General features: G+C 35.4%; 2 protein-coding genes across 2 annotated transcripts; both read left to right on the plus strand.

The window, feature by feature from the left end:
• Nucleotides 1-3,569: 3,569 nt before the first annotated feature.
• LOC130645622 (tRNA (guanine(26)-N(2))-dimethyltransferase-like) lies at nt 3,570-13,129 on the plus strand. Its single transcript, XM_057451661.1, has 7 exons — nt 3,570-4,157; nt 9,134-9,365; nt 10,171-10,375; nt 10,855-11,064; nt 11,417-11,608; nt 12,064-12,274; nt 12,624-13,129. The coding sequence occupies exons 1-7, from the start codon at nt 3,679-3,681 to the stop codon at nt 12,841-12,843; spliced, it is 1,749 nt and encodes a 582-aa protein (XP_057307644.1). The 5' UTR covers nt 3,570-3,678; the 3' UTR covers nt 12,844-13,129.
• A 6,259-nt stretch (nt 13,130-19,388) lies between these two features.
• LOC130646080 (uncharacterized) lies at nt 19,389-21,768 on the plus strand. Its single transcript, XM_057452217.1, has 3 exons — nt 19,389-19,490; nt 20,583-20,675; nt 20,989-21,768. Exons 1-3 carry the CDS (start codon nt 19,389-19,391, stop codon nt 21,766-21,768), a joined length of 975 nt encoding a protein of 324 aa, XP_057308200.1.

Consider the following 21,768-nt stretch of genomic DNA (forward strand, 5'->3'; position numbering starts at 1 on the left):
TTATTTTGCTGTGACTGTTCTGCCCAGATTGCGAAAACGGCCTGTTTACAACCGGGACAGCCGGATTATGTACACATGATCCGATTATGTTTTTTTTGCACTGGTTATGTAGTGGTGACCGGATTATAAACGCTGATATAATGGCTGGCGCTGTGATTGGCATTTTCTTCGAACTTTTGTGAATTAAACATTCTCTGGAAGATAGAACACCCCTAAAAACTAGAGATGGCGAAAGAAAAAAGTCTCGACGTAATTCTTAGTTTAAAACTAATCTTGTAGTAAATACATTTCAGCATAATATACTTTGAAGTAACAAAATTTCACGGAACCTAAATTATTCTTTTTGAGGGAATTAAGTTTGGTGAAAAGTTATTAAACTTGCGAATCCCAAAATTTAGTATTTGCCTCGAAATTTCGTTTCATTTGAGAGCAACAACAACTTTGCCACCAGGGCTATTCGCTTGTCAGAAGTGATGACGAATGATATAAAAGCGGTCGGCCCCGATTATATTTGTTCTATAAGTCTGGAATAATATTTGACTGTCATACATAAGCCGGCCTTCCCCGATTATGTTCGTTCTATAATAAATGAGAAATAATATTACACTGTCGTATATAAACTGGCCTGCCCTGATTATATGTCCCTTTTATAAGTGCCAAATAATATTTTTGAGTAATAAGCCGGCCTGTCCTGATTATGTTGCCCTGATTATGTATTTTCTGCCCTGTTCTTAACCGGTGCAGGCTGCCGTACTTAATCAGGCCAATGTTCATTATCCGGGCAGAACATGACCGCTAGAGAGAGAGTGACTATACGATATTGCCCAACTTTGCACATCTTAAATATTTTAAATCAACCTCGTCCCCACCCCTATTTGTTTCTTAACCTTAATTCTTATTTCAGCGTAGTAAGAAGAAATTGATCATCGATGTCAGGGCAGTCATCGATGTTATAAAAATGCTAGTCTTGTCATGGGAAGAAATTGCAGGATCCACAATCAAGATTTTTTCAACAAAGTGATATCAATGAAAACAATTTCTCAAATACCTTAAGAATTCACAGCAGGATAACTAAAATTGCAACGAGTCGGCCGAGAAGTTTTTGTGGACTTCGAATATCTGGTGACAGCCAACATTTAATGACAATGAAATCATTAAGATAGTGCGGCATGAACACTCTGCTCTACTCTGAGTATGATAATGATGTGGCTTACGAGAAGATATAGAAAAAGATAATCCAAAAAACGTTAAAAGATGACATTACGTTACGTATGACATAGTAAGTATAAAACACAAATGTTGAGTTTGGGGTTTTAGTCACTGAAAAGATTCTTGGGCGAAACGTGGTCTGGCTATGCCAAGAGACCCAAATTTTAGGTAGCATTCTAGCCAATTACATTTCACTATGAATGAGAATGTTTCTACAAAATTTAGAACTTGTAGTCTCAAATTTAGGTCTTAAAAATGGCCTTTAAGCGAGTCTGACCCATTAAGACCCAAGCTTTGGTTAAGCTTTTGGCATTTTTTTAAAAAATTCTGACACAATAATGCACATTTTGCCAACGTTTTATAATTCATGGAACAAATTAGGGCAATTTTAGGGGCCTATGACCCAAACGTCCCCAGATTTGTTCAGCTGATTAGGTGATTTTTATTGTCCATAATACTACCAACCTCTTTCAATTGTCAAACCTTTGGTACAAAATTTGACCTAAAGTTCTGTTATGAGCTCCTGGGCTAAGTTGTTTAAGGCTATTGACACCACTTAATTACAATATTAACCTCCAGATGTTTTCGGCAGTTAGAAGGTATTGTAATATCAATGATGGTGACAATAATATCAATGTTGGTGACATGTCAGTAGTTGGTGGTGGGATGTTGTCACACAATCTGGTCACATAATTAAAGTGGATGCGCTGTATGGTTACTTTTCACTTTGAAATCTTGACAAAATAAAAAGCCACTAACCAGCACATTTATTACACGGGTGGAGTTATTATTGTTTTTATTATTATTTATTCATTTATCCAGGGTGGTCTCTTCATTTCCCATTGGTATTGTTATTAAGGAGGGTTATGCAAAGAAGGTCCCAGCGGAATTGAAGGTTCCATTTGAGCCACGAAAATCATGCAAGTACAGCAACCGCTAAACTAGACTACCGCCTAAGATATTATTCCTATTCTCTAGCTTAACGCTAAGTAGAAAAGATCGATTTACACTGTTTACAGCCGTAAAATTGAATCCACAATCTTCCGCACTATAAGCGAACGTTCTACCACAAGACCACCAGTCGTTGTGATGGTGGAACCTATGGTTGACGAAAATGCCTGGTTCCAGTCAGGTTTAGGGTTGCGTCACAATCCAAAAAATAGTCATTGTGGTAGCCAGACCCGTACTATAGTGCGTGACACGAGTGGTATCTTCTGGAATTCTTTGGATGATATGTAAGCTAGCGAAAAAATATGTGCGGTAAAAACACTGTTGGAAGATGTTGTTTGACGATAAATGATGGTAGAGAAGTGATTGGGTTTGCTACATACATTTCAACTTTCTCAAGCTAGGCATTTAGTGACACGGTTAGTTTGTTCAAAGTCAAGCTCGAACACAGCACCTTTTACTATTTCGCTAGAACTATCAGAAAGCGCAGCGCCGTTGAGAAGCAAAGAGTCCTGGGACGAGGTTGGTTCAAAGTTATACCTAAGATATGCTTGTAGTGATTGTTTGGCAGATGTTTTTTGTGGCAAACGGAACGATTTTTTCTGTTTTGTGTTTATACTCAGATATTTTTGCAGCATGGCTTGTGGAGGTATTGTATGTAACAAAACATAAAATTAACTATACAGTGTAACTTCCTTTTAGCGGACATCCTTTATAGCGGACACCTCTCTACAACAGACACTTTTCTTGGGAACGGATGAAATGACGGTCAAACTCTCATAACAAAACCTCCATGTAGCGGACACTTTATAGCGGACACCTAACGGACATCATTTCAAGGTCCCGAGGAAAATTACCTCTCTACAACGGAGAGGCTTAAAAATTGGTCATACAAAACAAAATAATTACTGATTTGATAGACTGGCGACAACAAGCTCGAGAGGAAGCTATTCAACAAGTGTTACCAGATCCATCTGACGGCAGTCATACTGAAAACGAAGAAGTTGCTTCAGAAGACGACGAAGAAGAAAACATTCATCAGCAACTTTCTCCATCAAAAGTGTTGCAACATTTAGACGAATTGCTAAATGTTTCAATGAATCGAAATAATGAAACTCTAACCGGCCTAATTTCAGAAGTCATTGACAAGGTGGAAGATATTAAATTGTCTTCGCAACGACAAAGCAAAATCTCAATGTTTTTTGAGCTTGTTTGAGTTTTGAAAGAAAGGTAGCATAACTTCAATATATTGTTTTCACTGTCTTTCTTCTCCCAAAACCAGTCTCTTGATACAACCTTACGGTCGATTTCAATTTGAAGAAATTTGAGCTAATTTTGGGAGGAACCTCTATGTAGCGGACACCTCTCTATAGCGGACACTTAAGGTCCCGATGGTGTCCGCTATAGAGAGGTTTTACTGTATTTGCGATCAACTTTTAGTACAACGACCCAGCCTCGTGCGGACACGCAATCTTTAATACATTTGATGTGTTTTGTCACACCGCACCACAAATATCAAAGATGGGGGAAAAAGAACATGTGAATTCTTGTAGTTCTAGCATTGATAATTTAGACGAATACAAGGAAATATCAGAGGGGAAAGCTAAAATTTTATTTCCTAAAGCTAACACAGTATTTTACAACAATGTTCAAGTATTTAACAGAGACTTAAGTGTGGCAATTATTAAAAAATTTAATCAAATACGCCAAACAGAATTAAAAGGAAAACGGAATAATCATCAAACAAAGAAACACGTAGAAGATCAAAGCAAAAGTTCGTCGACTGCTGTGCTTAATAACAATGGTACAGATAAGCCCTTGATTAATATTCTTGAAGCTCTGTCTGCAACTGGATTAAGGGCTGTGCGCTATGCGCTTGAAATACCCAATGTAAGGATTGTAGCAAACGATTTGAGTAAGGAAGCAGTCAAAAATATTACAAGAAATATTAAATTTAATAATGTTGATGGTGTTGTTTCAAGTTCTCTGTCCGATGCAAGGTAGCTATAGCTTTTTAATATATTCTCTAATTCATACGAGGGTGCTGATAAACAATAAAGCTGGTGATACACGAGTCATTTGATTAGTTTGCTATAATTAAGCTCACTGTTGGTGTATTTATCAGAAAGTTTCTTGTTTACTTATTAATACATGAAGCAACTCCTAGTCATAACATGCTTGAAAAACCCCAGACCAAATTCTTGCGGCTGGAATTTTTATCCTTTGTTGCTCTCTGTTGAGTACAAAGTGGACTTTTCACGGTCATACCTTATTGTGGAAATCTAAATTAAACAGAATTTACAAGCAAAACAGCGTTAAAATGTTGCTAAATGGCAAAAATTAAGCAGTATCTTAAACGTATTAAAGATTTCACTAAAAAAAAGGAATTCCTTGAAAAGCTCAGTCTTGTATTATGAAGGTTTCACCACAAAATCATTATGATTACGGCATGTGTACACCATTTCATAATGGCTGCCTAATCTGAATACTGGTCCATGATTGGTTCATCCAGTATTATAATGCGGACCCCACCACGGTCAATCAGGGAAAACCGCTAAACGATGTGAAATCCCGCAATCACGGTTTATATATTGCGACTGGCAGAAAAAGTCAAAAACAGGGTCTGGGACGGTGCTCAGCAATGTTAAACAATAAGTTTAATTTGGGAAAATGGTTTCAGTTAATTCTTGGAAATATCCAAAAAAATGGAACATTAAGTAACAAAAAAAATCAAAAACCTTAACTTTAAACCTAATGGATTTCGCTATCGCATACAACTTGCGGGGCACCATTTTGACAATTACAACAATTACAGGATCCCATCTTTAAGAGGTTGACAGTCAGAGCATGCATCTGAGACACTGGTAAAATGAAATAGTTCTGGATCCAAGGGTTAAAAGTTAGCCACAATGTTATTTTTTTCGACACTTGTTTTGTTGATATTTATATTGGTTACGCTACTTTAGAAAAATATAAAATGTTGATAAACAGAAAATATACCAACACATAACAACCGTGCAGGATCAGTTTAATAATAATAACTGTTTTCCTGTCAAAACTAGTATTTCATATTATGGGTGAAGGTCTCTTTAAAAGACAAGAGAGGAGTTGAACGTCCACCATACCTTAGTTTAAAGGGGTGATTGTGGAAGTCCCATGAAATGCCACATAGTGATGGTGTCACTTTAAAAAACACCCAGTCCGGTCTGTGAACGGTTGGCGCTAGGAAGGGCATCCAGCTGTAAAACAATGCCAAAACTCTTTATTAATATTTATTAAATGGCTAGTGTAAATGTTGGTACTCTGAGAGGTAGAGCAGGTGAAGTAGTTGAAATGTTAGAACGTAGATCTGTTGGTATGTGTTGTGGAGGGCAGGAAGGTGGCGAGGAGCTTCAGTGAGATTGGTGGAAGGTAGGAGGGCAAGGTATAAGCTTTTTTGGATTGGTAATAGTGATGGATATGGAGGAGTTGGGATATTCGTTGCAGAGAAGTGGGTAGAAAAAATAATAGATGTTATGCGTGTTAATAGTCGCATTATAGTGATAAGGTTTTTGATAGGTAATAGGATTGTCACTTTTCCGTCACTTTATGCCTGACAATGTGGACTCAGTGAGGAAGATAAGGATTTATGGTAAGTTTTACGAACTTGTCATGGTGGGCGGCGACTTTAATGGTCATGTTGGGATGTTAGGCTATGGATTTGGTAGCAGAAATAAGGAAGGGGAGAGATAGCTGGAGTTTGGAATGGCAACGGACATGGTGGTTTGCAACACATCATGCAGTAAGAGACAGAGTAGGCTGATAACATATGAGTCAGGTGGCTGTAAGACACAGATAGATTACTTCCTGGTTAGAAAGTCAGACAAGAAAGTGGTGAAGGACGTTAAAGTTATATTGGGGGGGAGAGTGTGTTTCCCAGCATAGGTTGCTGGTTTGTGATATTATCTTAAGAGTGTTAAAGAAGCCAAGGGAAAGTACAGGCCCCATTGTAAAGTCTGGAAGCTGAAGGAAAAGATTGTAGCAAGACAATTTAGTGCAAAAGTTCAGCAGTTAGCCCACAATGGTCAGTGTGATAGTTACAATGTTGAAAGTACTTGGACTACTTTGAAGAATTGTCTTCTAGAAGCTTCTGATGATACCTGTGGGTGAACGTGGAAGTCAGGTGGTAGTAAAAATATTTACTACTCGTGCAGCAGTGTTTTAGGCAAAAACCAGAGAGAAACAAATTTGCAGATGTGTTAAGAAGGGAAGACCAGCGCAATGAGGTATTCAAGATAGCAAAGTAAATAAAGAAGACTAATCAAGATGTTGTAGGTGAGAAGTGTATACGTAATGATGAAGGTGTTTTGGCTAGCACAGAGGAGGAGAAAAGGGTAGCTTGGAAGAATTATTATCAGAGGTTGCTTCAGGAAAAGTATTTACGAAAGAGAAATAATCTCTATTTTGCCTTTGTAGATTGAGAGAAAGCTTTTGATAGAGTGCCACATAAAGTTAAAGGTTCTGTACTAAGTTTGTTGTTGTTTGTTCTAGTCTTAGAAGCGCTGTCGATGGAGTTCAGAGAAGTGGAAGAAAGGACTAGTAGAGAAAGAGCTAAGGGTGAACACAGCAAAAGTCTAAAGTCATGATTAGTAGCATTGCAGCCAAGTGTGACTTTGTAGTTGGAAAGTGGCCTTGTGGAGTTTGCAGGAAAGGGGTTGGTAGTTACTCAATTTTTTGTCAGACTTGCAAGCATTGAGTACATAAGAAGTGCAGTAGTATTGGTGGAAGGTTAAGAGCTGACATTCAGTTTGTATGCAAGCGTTGCAAAGGTGAGATTATAGAGAATGAAGTATTTCTTCAATGATGTACAACAGTGGCTCAATAGAGATAGTTGAGAACTTCTGTTACTTAGGTGATATGTTGGACAGTGAAGGGGGTATTGGAAGAAGTGTTACTTGCAGGATAGGTTCTGCTTGGAAAAGGTTCATAGTTACTTCCTTTGTTGACTAGCAGAGTCTTGTCAATTGAGTTAAAAGGTATGTTGTATGAGGCCTGTGTAAGAAGTGTTATGTTGTACGGTAGTGAGACATGGGCAGCGAAGCAGAAAGATCTTAAGGAATAATATGAGAATGGTTAGGTGGATGTGTAATGCCAGTCTGAGAGACAGAAAGAGTTCAGATGAGCTGGGAAGCAGGCTAAGTATCCGTAGAATTAAAGATGTTATCCAGATAAGAAGATTGAATTGGCTGGGGCACTTGGAAAGAATAGAGGGGATAATTGGGTAAGAAAGTGTAGAGACTTGATAGTTCCTGGGGCAAACCCCAGAGGCAGACCGAGAAAGACTTGGCAGGAGGTTATAAGGACAGACTTGATACAGAGGAAGTTGAGTTTAGATCTAACAGAGTCTAGATCAGATTGGAAGAGGGTCATTAATATACCCCGTCCAGCACATGCTAGCATGGAAAACGAACGTTAAGCCGATAAAGATGATGGTGATGACCTTCAGCAAATTTATAGATATTTTGTTGCTTCTGGTGCATTTATAGTGTACCTGGTAACATTATATATTTTTTAATTTTAAATTGAATCACACTCTTTATATATTGATTCATTATGGATAGCCAGAGTACCGGAATAAAAAAAAAAATAGGATAGGATAAAAAAAATAGGAAAAAAAACTCACAATAGTATTGTGATTAAGATTTTAAGATAGCGAAGGTCATGATACTTTGCCATGTTTATGTTCGGCCGCGATGTTCACGATACATTCTTATCTATCATGGTGTGTTTAACATAGAAATATTTTGTTTTTCAAATCATAATGTTCGTAATTATATTTAGATGTTAAAAATGTTTACTTTTTTTTTAATTGTTGTGTGCAACTTCTGGAGCGCAAAACACTTTAAAAAATTTTTTAAAATTGCGAGATGCTTGTTTCTTAGCAAAACTTGTAAATTTTTCGTTTGTTGGAAACAATTGGAGGATGTTTAAAACTGTGAACCCCAAACACCAGAACCGAGTTTCTGAACCAAAATAAAGATTTATATGCAAAGAGAAAGCTTACCAATATGTATGTCTCAAGTGTTTTTAAAAGATCTACAATATTGTTTTTGCTTTTTATGATCCAGTTGCAATGTTTTTGCTTTCTGGTATCCTGTGACAACGGTGTTTAAAAGATATATGGCATTTTTTTTGCTTCCTACAATCCCCTTTTGATGTTATTCAAATGATTTACAGCAGTGTTTCTGCTTTTCCTGATCCAGCTTTGAGGCTTTGTAAACAAGCTTCATTGAGTTAAAGCTCGATCCAAAAGTTATTTTTTCTTTTGTCTTAAAGGTTATCATAATCTATGTATATCTTTCCAATCATGTTCAGCACATTGAAGTGGTATGCTTCAGAATGTATTATTTTTAGGCACACAACCTAATGTCTAATAGGAAATCAACAATTAAAATTCACAATAAAGTGTTGTTTTTTTGTATACTGGGAAAACCTAAAGACCATAAGATATTAAACAGTTAAGTTTAGGCTAACTCTTACATAAACCTAAGCGATCAATTTAATTGGTGTTAGTTTCAAATGCTAATCAAATTAAAAAAGTAAAAAAAAAATTATCTAAGTGATATTTTATTGACGCACTCACAAGTCTAATCTAATGCATTCTTGCATTAAAATGGAATTATTGGACACAAACGCAAAAATATGATAATTGTATGTTTGAATTGCTATCTTACAGTAAATTTTGTGGCATTTATTTTAGAGTGAAACATGTTTTTAGAAAGGTCAATAAAAAAGGATTGGGCTTGTAGATCTTTCTAGGTTTTTGGAGTGCCAACATTGAATTAGTTTATCACTTGACTGTAAATGTTAATTTGAGTATGCACATTTGGTAACAGACCTAAAGATTTTGTATGGTTTGCCATTGATTTTAATAAATTGCGTCATGGTGAAACATCATATACCAACTAATAATGCTTGAACATTTTCCTCTTTTTAGTTTGCTCATGTATCAGCACCGCTTCCCATTATCTAGCCGGTTTCAAGTCATCGATCTTGATCCATATGGTTCTCCTTGTCAGTTCCTAGACGGAGCTGTTCAAGCCATTGATGATGGTGGATTACTTTGTATCACTTGTACAGACATGGGTGGCCTGTGTGGTAACCATGGTGAGGCTGCCTTTGCAAAATATGGTGCCATGCCTTTTAAGGCTAAATACTGTCATGAAATGGTATATATTTATTTATTTGTTGATTTATATATTGAAAACCTTGTGGAATCTGCAATATAGTTACCAATGAGTTAGATGAATTGCGGGCTCCCTAAATTTATTGCTGTAATCTTTGTATATTATAACTTGGATGTTTTTTTTTTCAATTTGTGTGAAACTTTGTAAACAGGCTTTTTTAGGTTGTGTTACTATTTATACTCATCCAATTTTGCTACCAAGGAGCAGCATTAAGCAAAAATTAATCCCACCTGGGCAAGTAAAAACTATTTTAAATTTTTATTTATTGTTTAAGTTTTAAGGCACATCATAGACACACCTAAGATTATGATAGTAGGAATTATCAGAAACTTTTGTTGTGCAATGAATGACACCATGATCTATGTAAAATGCAATTATTTTTTTTATGAAAAAGCAGATTTTTAAAATATTTAGCACTTCAAGAAGTAAAGAAAGTCATTTGATTTTGTGGACGTAATAACTATGTTTTTTGTGGCATTAATTCACTACAAAGTATTAGTTTTTAGTTCATTTTATGACACAATCACAATAACGTAGCTTCAATCAACATAACTTTGAAAGCTATCAGTCTTCATTTTGCAATTCTTGACATCCTTGTCAATTGTTTTTTAGGTTTAGGTTACATCGGTTTAGGTCATTGTTTCATATTATTTGAGGGATAATAATATAAAACGATAAACACTGTAGAAATATTTAAGGTGTTGGAATTTAATTTGCATAAAAATTGTCTTTATTTTTTACAAATTCTCTTTGACATTGTTTTACTTAAATAACAATCATTGTTTAGGCATTGCGAATAGTTTTGGGTTGTGTTGATTCTCATGCTGGTAGATACAAGCGTTATATAAAACCATTGCTATCATTGAGTGCAGATTTTTATATTCGTATATTTGTGCGTGTGTATACAAGTGCTGCTGAAGTCAAACGTTCTGCAAGCAAAAAATCATATGTTTTTCATTGTAATGGTTGTGAAACATTCCATTTACAGCCAGGTAAGTTTTGATAACTGTTGATGCCAGTATCATGTGTAAGGGTAAATATGTTGGATGAAGGGTCAAGCCACTAACTGAATCTTTTACGGCCACAAATGGGAAAGTATTAGCTGAGGGTCTTGGGTAGGGCAGGGTATTGATGATAGTTGACTAGATTTTTATTTGTTTTTGTAACAGTAAACAGTCAATTTTCTTGTGAAGCATACAAGATTTTTTTGGCAAGGATTTTCTCCTGATAAACAGTGCACTGTAAATTACCGATTAAGTGCTTATTTAAGAGCTTATTTAATTATTGAGTTATTACGCTTGTACTCATTGGTACTGGGTGCTTATTCTAAACCCTTAAATAAGGGTGCATGCTTCTTCAGACTGGACGTTAGTATTCCTGGGCACTCGATAAGTAATTTATGTACTTGTTTGTAGCAATATCCTTCTTTAACCTTACAATATTTTTATTATATATATATAATTTTTTAAAGTTGGGAAAAGTGTTGAAGTTGGTGATAGTAAAAAGTACAACCCTGCTTCTGGTCCTGTGGTGGGTAAAACCTGTGAAGAATGTGGTTGTACCTTTAAAATTGGTGGTCCTATATGGTCAGAGCCGATGCATGATGTTGAGTTTGTTAAAGATTTGTTGCACGATGTAAAAGAGGAAAAGGATTGTTATGCAACTTTCGATCGCATCAATGGTTAGTGATGTTTTTTAAAGCATGCAGTTTACTTTTGCCAAACAGGACCGTCGAACTAAAATATGAGGTTTCGCTTGGTACATGAAAATAACTAAAATTTATCCCCTTAATTTTTAAGTTCTGGGCTTATTCTAAATGAAGTTATTATATTTTACTGATTATAATGCTTTGGGGGTATGGAACCTAGAAATTTGACAGACAGATGAATATAAAATCTCAGCAAGTATCATAACCATTTAATGCACCAAATGTTATTAAAAAAACTGACATGGGGGAAAGCGCAATCCCCCTTTCCCCAATCTTCAGACCAAATAGGGTTAGGTGTTAAGACGTATGCAATGTCTTCACGTAGGTGTTCTTGCAGTGATGTTAGAAGAATTGGAAAACCAGCCATTGTATCTTGTGCTCGACAGTTTATGTAACACACTTCATTCCACAACACCATCACAAGCACAGTTTAGATCCGCAATGTTGCACGCTGGTTATAAAGTTTCCAGTACACATGCAAACGAGGTTGGATTCAAAACAGATGCACCAGTTTCAGGTAATTCATTGATGCTAGTATACTTAAGATAAATCTTATGCCATGTTATGTCTTGTTGTTTTAAATTCCAAAAGCACATGGTATTTTTGGAGAAAATAAACGAACTATTTGTGAAATACTTATCCAATGGGACCACGTATTTTTATTTTATTTATGAAAATGCGTCATTAAGATACTGCTTTCTTTTTTGCCATGCTTCCTTTTCATACTTTATCGGAATTTTAACCGATTGACGTTTTTTAAATAGTCATAAAAGTTCGAATATTCTTTTTTAACAAAGGTTGGTTGTTATTTTATATAAAAAAGTGGTAAAAAATCTATTATGTACCATTGGCTATTAATTTCGCATTGAACCAAATAAGGTATAGGGTATATCAGACTGAAAGCTTAAATTACAATTGTAAAATGTTCAATGTTTATAAAGTTGTGGATTTACTTGTCTCGATTTTTTTCAGTCATTTGGGATATATTGCGCTGCTGGGTGAAAAAACATCCAGTGAACTCAAAAAAGATAAAAGAACGATCTCCTGCGGCTGCACTACTTGAAAAAGAAGCAAAAATGGAAGCAAATTTCGAAATATTACCAGAAGCTACTCCAATGTCAAAACAATTGAAGCTGACTCGTTTTCCTGTTAATCCGGAAGCTGATTGGGGTCCTAAAGCGAGGTGATTTAGCTAAATTTAGATTTTTGTGAAAACGTGGCATCATTTTCGATTGTGTTGTAATTTTCTAACGTGCGAAATGAAATTGGGCAGTTGTAGTATTTAATTTTGTTACCGGTTGGCCAAATTACGAAATATGCTAAAAAATTTTCGGAAAAGACGTCGCCGAAAGTTGAAATTCACTCTGTCGCTGAGCTGAAGAGCTGAAGGGCTTCACCACAAAAAAATACCTCAACCAGCGGTAATTTGGTAAAATTAAGCATGCGCTAAACAATATACCTGTGGATACACATTCGTATGCAGTTAGTAGTTAGCAGTGTTTTGTTAATATTATTTTTCGTAATGTTCTTAGGGCTAGTACTAAAGGATATACCAGTCTCGCAGACAAAAGAAAAGAGTTACAAGGCAAAAGACAACGAAATAAAGAGAAAAATGACTTGAAACAATTTCTATGTAAACGATTCAAAAGGGGTGAGTGTGCACGCGGAGAAGGTTGCAAGTTCTCGCACGCGGTACTGGACGAACCGAAACCTGGCGAAGAAATGACAAAAGACAATGTTATGGAAACGTGACCTATCACTGATGTGGCCTTATTTATTTTATGCGGTTATCTTCATACAATTTAATCTCATATATTGACTGTGTATGAAAGATTTATTACCGTATATCTGTCGACCTGGTATAGATTATACGTGAGATAAGTACAGAGAATTTCCAATTTGCAGAACTCTTTCGAAAAGATTTAAAATGAAGATCAAAACTGCAAAAAACTTAAGACCTTGCACTACATATTGTATGCTTCTCATGGAAAATTTGCGGATCTATTTTTATGGTGCAAATAAAATCCCGAAGAAAAGAGTCCCGTTTTCCCACTGACTGGTTACATTCCGCTTACTAGCTTACATGGAGAAAGTGCTCTTTTTATGTTCTGTCGATATAGTAATGAAGTTAACTTAGCATACTTAAAAAAGCGTGTAAATTTTGCAAGTACAAATGTTGTTGCAAGTAAATGTTGTGGTGCGTAGCCTTGTGGTTATCGCGGTCTGTGGTTCGGTCTACAGCACAGGCATGTTTAGCCAGTGTCTATACCACAGCCCATGCCATGTGAGGGAAACTGGGTAGGCAATGCCAGCGTATACCTAATGTACACGTTGATAACCGTATGTACAACACTGAAGTGGTTAATATTATTAAAGTGATAATATAGATATATAATTGTTAGCTAAAGCTTTCGGGACTCAAGCAATGTTTTATTCATGAAACGAATGTCCTACAGATTTCTTCATTTTTTTGGTTTATAGCATACAGTCATAGTAAACACTACAACAAAGTTATCACAGATTATCACAGATAAGGCGACCTCGATTTTTATAATAGAAAATAGGAATACAAACGTTTGCAAGTGTCCAGTTTGGAGAAACATTTGGCGATTCGAATGTAAAACATAAATTTAAATATCAGTTTTAAAATTATTGGATAAACTTTTACAAATGGTCATTTTTAAAAGTTTCGCTAAAAAGGCCATATAAAATTTTCGTCGGAAAACTTTCGGACACAATTTTTTATTTCAGCGGAAAATTTTTCGGACAAGAATATGAAGTCAAAAAATGTCTGGGTAAGTCTTTTGAACGCATTTTAAACAAACTTCAAAAGCAATGATTATGGGAAATGACACAAAAAGAAGGCTAGAAGCATTTAAAGTATACATATATTCAATCAAAATCCTAAAAAGGGTCTTCAGGATCCAACTTTACAGATAGAGCCTCGGCCAAATGTGAAAATCACGAAAATAAAAGTTTAAAAACTGCAGTTTTTTATTGATTTTCTGATTACCCTATATATAATTTCTATGCACTAGTCCTTTTTTAAAAATATTACGGACAGAGAACTTTTCGGACAAAAAAAATCCAAGTTTTTCCGTCCGAAAATTTAAATGCCGTTTAAGACCATAAACGTTTCAATCGCAAGACTTTCAACCATGAATGATAGGCTGTATTTTTTGTTAGCAATTTTCCTTTAAATAGTCAGTTTATAACGACACGTTTCGTTTTGTTTGCGTTTGTTGTAAGATACAATATCACTTGTGTGCTTTATCTTCAAAGCTTCATGCACCAAACCTCTTCGAATGTTTGGCACGATAACACAACGAATGAGCAGGTTGTCATCAAATATTTTGGTTGCGAGCGGAAATTCTTAGAGCCCCCAGGGCTTCTTGTTTACACTTCAATTCACAAAATGTATTTTTCGTTGATTTCCGTCAGCGAAGGCGGAATCTTTAAATCGCCTGAGGAGATATAAATAGGTAGGTAGGTAGGTAGGTAGGTAGGTAGGTAGGTAGGTAGGTAGGTAGGTAGGTAGGTAGGTAGGTAGGTAGGTAGGTAGGTAGGTAGGTAGGTAGGTAGGTAGGTAGGTAGGTAGGTAGGTAGGTAGGTAGGTAGTTGGGGTAGGTAGGTAGAGACAGCGCAGCTAGGCTCGACGCACGAAACTTATCCAGGCTAAAGCTTTTGACAGATTTTTTTCTGAGAACGAGGCTACAATGAGTTTTACTCTGTCTTTGTTTTGGCTTGGCTCCAGCTCCACGGATTTTTACGAAGTTATTGAAAATTCCCATGGCAGTCCTTCGTCGTTTAATGATAAGAATTGTAATTTACTTAGACGACATGTTAATTTTGGGACGGTCCAGAGAGGAGGTCCTTATGGCACGAGACACATTGATTTTTCTGTTACAAAATCTGGGCTTTTTAATAAATTTGAAAAAGTCTGTCTTGGAGCCAACCCAGAAAATAGAGTTCTTGGGAATGTCTGTGGATTCAGTAACCATGTCTCTTTATCTAACAAGGGAGAAAGTTACCAAAATACAGACGCAGTGCTTGAGTTTGTACAAGACAAGAGAAGCCACTATTCTGGAGCTAACTCAATTAATAGGGGTTCTGTCTTCCACCATACAAGCAGTTCTTCCGGCTCGTCTAGAGTTTCGTTTTCTACAACAACAACAAATTCAAAGTCTAAAAGTATCGAAATCTTATGCCACCCTAGTGCATTCAAAAAGGGAATCTCTGGAAGAACTTCTATGGTGGGTGAACAATCTAAAATTGTACAATGGGCGTTCCATTATGCAACCTCAAGCACAAAGTTTGTTACAGACAGATGCTTCCCTAAAAGGTTGGGGAGCAGTTTGTCAAGGGACCAGGACAGGAGGCATGTGGTCCCAGACGGAACAGATTCTTCATATAAATGTTTTGGAATTGCTTGCAATCAAATTAGCACTTCTGTCTTTTCACAAAATAAAACAATTTGCATCAGTTCACATTCAGACAGACAACATGACAGCTTTGTCTTACCTTCTCAAAATGGAAGGAACAAAAAATTTAACTATGATAAAAATAGCCAAGGAAATTTGGGATTTCCTATTACTCCACAAGATCACGATTACTGCAGAGTACCTCCCAGGTTGTCTAAATATCAAGGCGGACTGGGAGTCTCGACATACCCAGGACTCAGCTGAATGGAAGCTCTGTCCTGTGGTTTTCAAAATATTTTGTCAGAGAATAGGATATCCCAAACTGGACCTGTTTGACTCCCGTCTATCACATCAACTTCCAATGTATTATTCTTGGAAACCGGACCCTCACAATCTGGGTATAAATGCATTTCACCAAAAGTGGAATCAAAAGTGTCTTTATGCATTTCCTCCTTTTGCTCTGATCCACAGAGTTCTAAAAAAAGTAGAAGAGGAACAGGTTCATTTTCTGATTTTGATCACACCAACATGGCAGTCACAAACATGGTATCCCGAAGTGTTACGTCTGTCAGTGAGAAATCCATTTCTTCTTCCTATGCAGAGAAATCTTTTACAAAATCTAAAAATGGAAAACCACCCCATGGTAGTGACAGGGGCTCTACGGTTAGCTGTTTGGATAGTTTCAGGGGAAAACTCCTTGAGGAAGGAATTTCACCAGAGGCTTCCAATCTCATCATTGCTTCCAGAAGAAAGGGTACTAATGCAAATTATTCATCGTCCTGGAATAAGTGGGCTAGTTGGTGTTGTCAAAAACAGGTTGATCCATTTCAATGCCCTATAAATTTTGTGATAAATTATTTGGGGGAGTTATTCAAAAAGGGTTATGAATATAGAACTATTTGTTGCCATAGATCAGCCATTTCAGCCTTTCACGATAAGATTCAAGGAAGGCCTATAGGAGAACATCCTAAAGTTATTTCTCTTATATCAGGTGTTTTTAATGAAAAGCCTCCTCAACCAAAGCACACTTTTATTTGGGATGTTCAGGTGGTCATAGATTACATTAAACAAAAATTTAAAGATAACAGACAAATATCTATAAGATCTTTGTCTTTAAAACTTACAATGCTATTAGCTTTAACTTCAGCTTCTAGGGTGTTGGGTATTCATAATCTGTATATAAAATTTATGACTAAGACTAATGATCAATATACGTTTACTTTTCATAAACTCCATAAGTCGTGGAGACAAGGACAACCAAATCCATCTATTGTTTTTGTCAGTTATCCAGAAGATGAAGACCTTTGTGTGTTTAATGCATTGACTGTTTATTTAGAACGCACCAGTGAATGGAGGAATGCAAGTGGTGCTTCACAGTTATTAATTAGTACTATTAGTCCTCATAAGGGTGTGGTCACCTCTACAATAGCTGGCTGGATTAAAACCGTGCTAAAGGAGGCAGGGATTGATACTACTAAGTTTTCTGACCATTCTACCAGATCAGCTTCAACATCAAAAGCAGAACTATCAGGACTCTCTGTAAAGGATATTCTAGAGAGAGGGTCATGGTCTAAGGAATCCACATGGCAACGTTTTTATAGAAAGGAAATTTGTTCTAATGCCAAATACAAAAACTTTCAGAATTCTGTTTTTAAGAGGGGCCAAAACGCTACGAACTGAGGAAGGAGGTCCGGGCTCCACTAGCTTTGTGTAGTAGAGACGGTTAGGTTGTAAGAATCCAGTATTAGATCGATTGAGATTTTATGAAATAAAATTGAAGAATTACGTAAGGGCGCGAAGCGCCCGCAATGTAATTCGGATTTTATAAATAAAATCGAAAGAAGATCTAATACTGCCCACCCACCCACGCCTTAACATAAATGGTTTTATGTTTCATTTTAGATACACGTAACAACAATTTTCATAACTACAATCCCAACTACAAGGCTCGACGTGCAACACATTGGCGTAGATAAATAATGAACGCGTCACTTTATGTATATAGTTTAGAGTCATTTTGTGAATATTTTCTACAACCTTAATAGGTTATGGTTGTTTTTTGTTTTGTTTTAACCCGTTATTCCTACATAAAGTCTGTGAGCAAATGTTCAAATCAATAGGAACTAGCGCTACCTATGTTTGTACATGTAAAGACATTTGTTTTAAATTTCACGGTCACACGGCCGTTTGCTGCATGCGGAAACTGCGTGTGTTCTGCGTTGCGGCGCATTGGGCTTCCATGTAGATCGCCGATAAGGTTGTAAGAATCCAGTATTAGATCTTCTTTCGATTTTATTTATAAAATCCGAATTACATTGCGGGCGCTTCGCGCCCTTACGTAATTCTTCAATTTTGTAAGCACGTAGACTAAAGCTATATTCAGCAGAACTAATTAATTATTTATGTTTTTAATTTAAAGAGGAATTTTATAGCTATAAAATCGTGACAAGTGTTTTATAAAAGAAAAAATAAGAATATGTAGTCTAAAAATAACCTTTCGTAACTGATTATGTGAAAAAGAATTTGCGGCCACCTTTAAAGATATTTTCCAAGTTGTTTTTCAGAGAAAAAGAGAAAATCGATAAATTTTCAGCCTTGCCGTTGTTCTTCTTTTGTTTTTATTGTTCATCAATTTTCAGGTTTTTTTTTTCTTTTAAAATTATTCTTATAGAGAAATGAAGTTTATGTAAGTTAAGTTAGCTATGATTTACAGTTACAATAATAATCAAAAATTAAATTTTAAAATTTTAGAATATTCAATGATTTTCTTCCCCCATATTTACTCAGTCCTCTTCAAAGTTCAGTACTTTTTCAGATTATTGCTAATGGCGGAAATTTTTAAGCCGCAGGGCTTCTTGTTTTTTTTACTTTTACTGTGTGGAAAAAAATGTAGAAAATGCGTTTAAGTCAGTCCTGATCCCAATGTTGAGGATTTCAAGTTACAGAAGAAATGTGAGCGGCATCAAAACATGTCTTATCTTTTAAAATAATTCCGCAGATTATGATTGGCCGCTGTGTTACCTGAAGATCTAGTTGGATATTTATGTTGAACTTATTAAACAGTGTGATAAATATATTTAGTGCTATTAATTTTTCAATCTTATACATGAAATAAAGGACTTGAATAATTTTTAGCTGACATACATTAAGAATGCCAAGATCTTTATTCAGTGTTCTAGAATAAGCACATTTTTTCTGTCGTAATATAATCCTACTGGTATGTTTTTGCTTAATGTGTAGTTTTTTAATCTTGTTATATTAGTGCTACCCCATGCAACGTTTACAGAAGTTAAATAGCAGTGTATAAAGGAAAATATATGCTTCTTAAGCAGTTTTTATTTAAAGCAAAACTGGCTTTATATAAGATTCCTAAGCTTTTGGAAACTTTGTTTTCAGCTAATTTAAAAAGTTCTCTCTAAGTTAAATTTTCGTCTAGGAAGTACTCCAAGAAATTTCATTGAATATTCTCTTCTTATATTTAAACAATCAATACACACACAATCAATTCAGCTAACCTAAGAGATATGTCATCTTTTTTACTAAGTTATATCTAAGGTATATCTTTTCTTGATCAGCAGTTTAAGCTCTATACAATAGAGGCAACAGATAAACGAATTCCGGAAAAAAAATATTGCTGATTTTATCAAAATTCTTAAGCATCATATGATCCTTTGTTGTCAAGCTGTACAAAATAGTGGGAGGGCTAACAAATTACTCAAAAAGCTTTTCTTCGCATAAGAACGTGATTTTTCCTGACGTTGTATATTTTGTCTCACAATGTAAAAGGTTGTCTGACAAGTTGCTAAAAAATAGATAAGTCTCAATAAATTGCAATGTTACAAGATTTAGCAGTTCTTTTTAAAACGGTGTTGCCTCATGGCTTTAAAAACTCTTATATCTAATAAGGTGATACCGAAAAACATTATCTCTCCAAAAGAGTCTTGGTGGAACAAACAACAAGCCGACAATGTCATGAAAGTTTTATTTTTGGAATCTTTGTTTTTTCTTAATTAAGTGCATAACTGTGTGCCTCTTAACAGGCAAAGTGAATGCGTTTATTTCACTTCCGTCCCCAGAGCTTTTTGAGTTTAAAAGGGGACTTTTACGAAGCGAATTGAACGGCGAATTCGATGGCGAATTCGCTTTTTAATTTTCACCACAAAATAAATTAGACGTCAAATTCATTGTTTACATTAGTTAACCGCCTTCTGATTGGTCTAAAACTAGCAGCAAAGCCTTTAGACGCGAAAAGTAGGAACTGTTTCTAATTTTCAGCGAAGCGAACATTTCGATGCAAAATCATAACAAACATAACTGCGCATGCTCAGATACAATTCACCGTCGAATTCGCCGTTTAATTCGCTTCGTGAAAATCCCTCTTAATACTTTGAAACCTTTGGACGTTTATCTCAAAGAGCTCTGGGGTCGTGAATGCGTTTATTTATTTATTTTTTTAAGTTGCTGAAAAATGCATATCTGAAATGTTCATCAACAAATTAATCGTCACGATGTCTGTAACATTAATAGCTTATAAGTTAATATGACTTACACGCATTATCTCGCCGTCAAGATCAGAGGTCTGATCCGGGTGAACCATTCTCTGGGCCTGTTAATTATTTCGGACAGAAAATCGATACTTTGAATGTATGTAAACAATAAAATATGATTTAATAAACTATAAACTTGATTTCTTGCTTTTAAGCTATAGTAGAAAATTATCTGCACATAATTTCACTGTTAAAAAATTTATATTTTTTCCCCAGAGCCTAAAAAGCAATTATGTCGGACGGACTGGATAAAAAATCAAAAAATAAATAAATTTTCATCGTCAACTAACAATCGTGGTAAAAAAAATTTAAGAATTGAGATGTTGTGACATTTTCTATTTCAAACTAAGAAAATATAATTGTTATGCACTGTTAGAAACGTATTTTTGACAGGATTAAACAAAGTTGAATTTTTTTTCATGAGGTCAAACTATTTCGTAACAGGCCTCTCTGTTGAGAATGGAATACGGGTGTGCTATGATAAATATTCACCTATATTAATAGCTTAATTACCTATTTATAGATAGCGACATCATTATTTGCAGATTCATTTGCATCAATTTCACTTTTGTGCCAAAATTTTACATACGGAAATATGACTCAGCCAATTTTTTATGTTTCTAGGAATTTTTTTTTGTATTTATATCGCTCCCTATTTTATCAATAGTCTTTTGATAAAAATTTTTTTTTAATTAAACCAAAAATTCATTACAGCAAATTAATTTAACTATGTGTGCCGATACGAACGCGTATAAACAAGACACATTGCAAATCACCGACAGTCGGTAGCAGAGTTATACTTTTTATCGTCTTGAAGCCTCTTATTTGGTCACAATCAAAAGATGGAAATAAAGGCAGCATTAAGAAGCATAGCGTTAATGTCATTTTTTATATATATGTACGTGCTAACTTTGTTTATTTTTCAACAGACATCGTATGAACACTTTACTTCGGAGATACGAGAAGAGCTGTTACGATTAGAAAATCGTTCTAAGTATCTTCAAAGTGATTACAATATCGGAAAAGTGAAGGTAGAGGAAGATAAAGACGCGCTGACAGAGTTGTTATCTGTTCCGTTTATCTTGGATCCAAAATTGAGAACAATTCAAAATGTTCATAATTTGGTTTATCAAACGTTAGATCAGCTTCAAAATAAAGAAAACTGTGAAGATAAGAAAATAATTCGGTGCACATACTCTGGTGATGGTGATTTTGCATCCATAATGGCAAAATATGCAATATGTTTACAGATTGCATTTGCGACAAAACGTATGTATTTCATTGATTATGAACTTCACTACAAAAATTTAGGCTGGTTTACTGAACTTGAATCAACGAAATGCAGGTTTTTGAAACACAAGCTTTCATCTATTGAAAATAAATGCAATTTCAACGACGCCAGATGCAAAGAGATCGCTTTACAAGTAAACAGTCCATATAAACTATTGAAACTAACTGATTTTAAAAATTTATCCAGTTTAAGACACATCCATGGTATGATGTCGAAGATAATGGAAGAGGATTTGAGAGAGTCAGGTGTTAAAAATCCAACTCTTTGGTTCACATCACAGTTCTACGGTTATATGTTAAGACCAAGCAAAGTTTTTAAAAAAAGATTTAATTATCTAATGAGATTCGTTAACCTTCAAAAGCCAGCTGTTGGGTTTGCAGTGCAAGGTGATAACAACACTTTTTTTAATTTCTCATAA

This window comes from Hydractinia symbiolongicarpus, chromosome 5 (genome assembly GCF_029227915.1).
Source record: "Hydractinia symbiolongicarpus strain clone_291-10 chromosome 5, HSymV2.1, whole genome shotgun sequence".
NCBI classification, from domain to species: domain Eukaryota; kingdom Metazoa; phylum Cnidaria; class Hydrozoa; order Anthoathecata; family Hydractiniidae; genus Hydractinia; species Hydractinia symbiolongicarpus.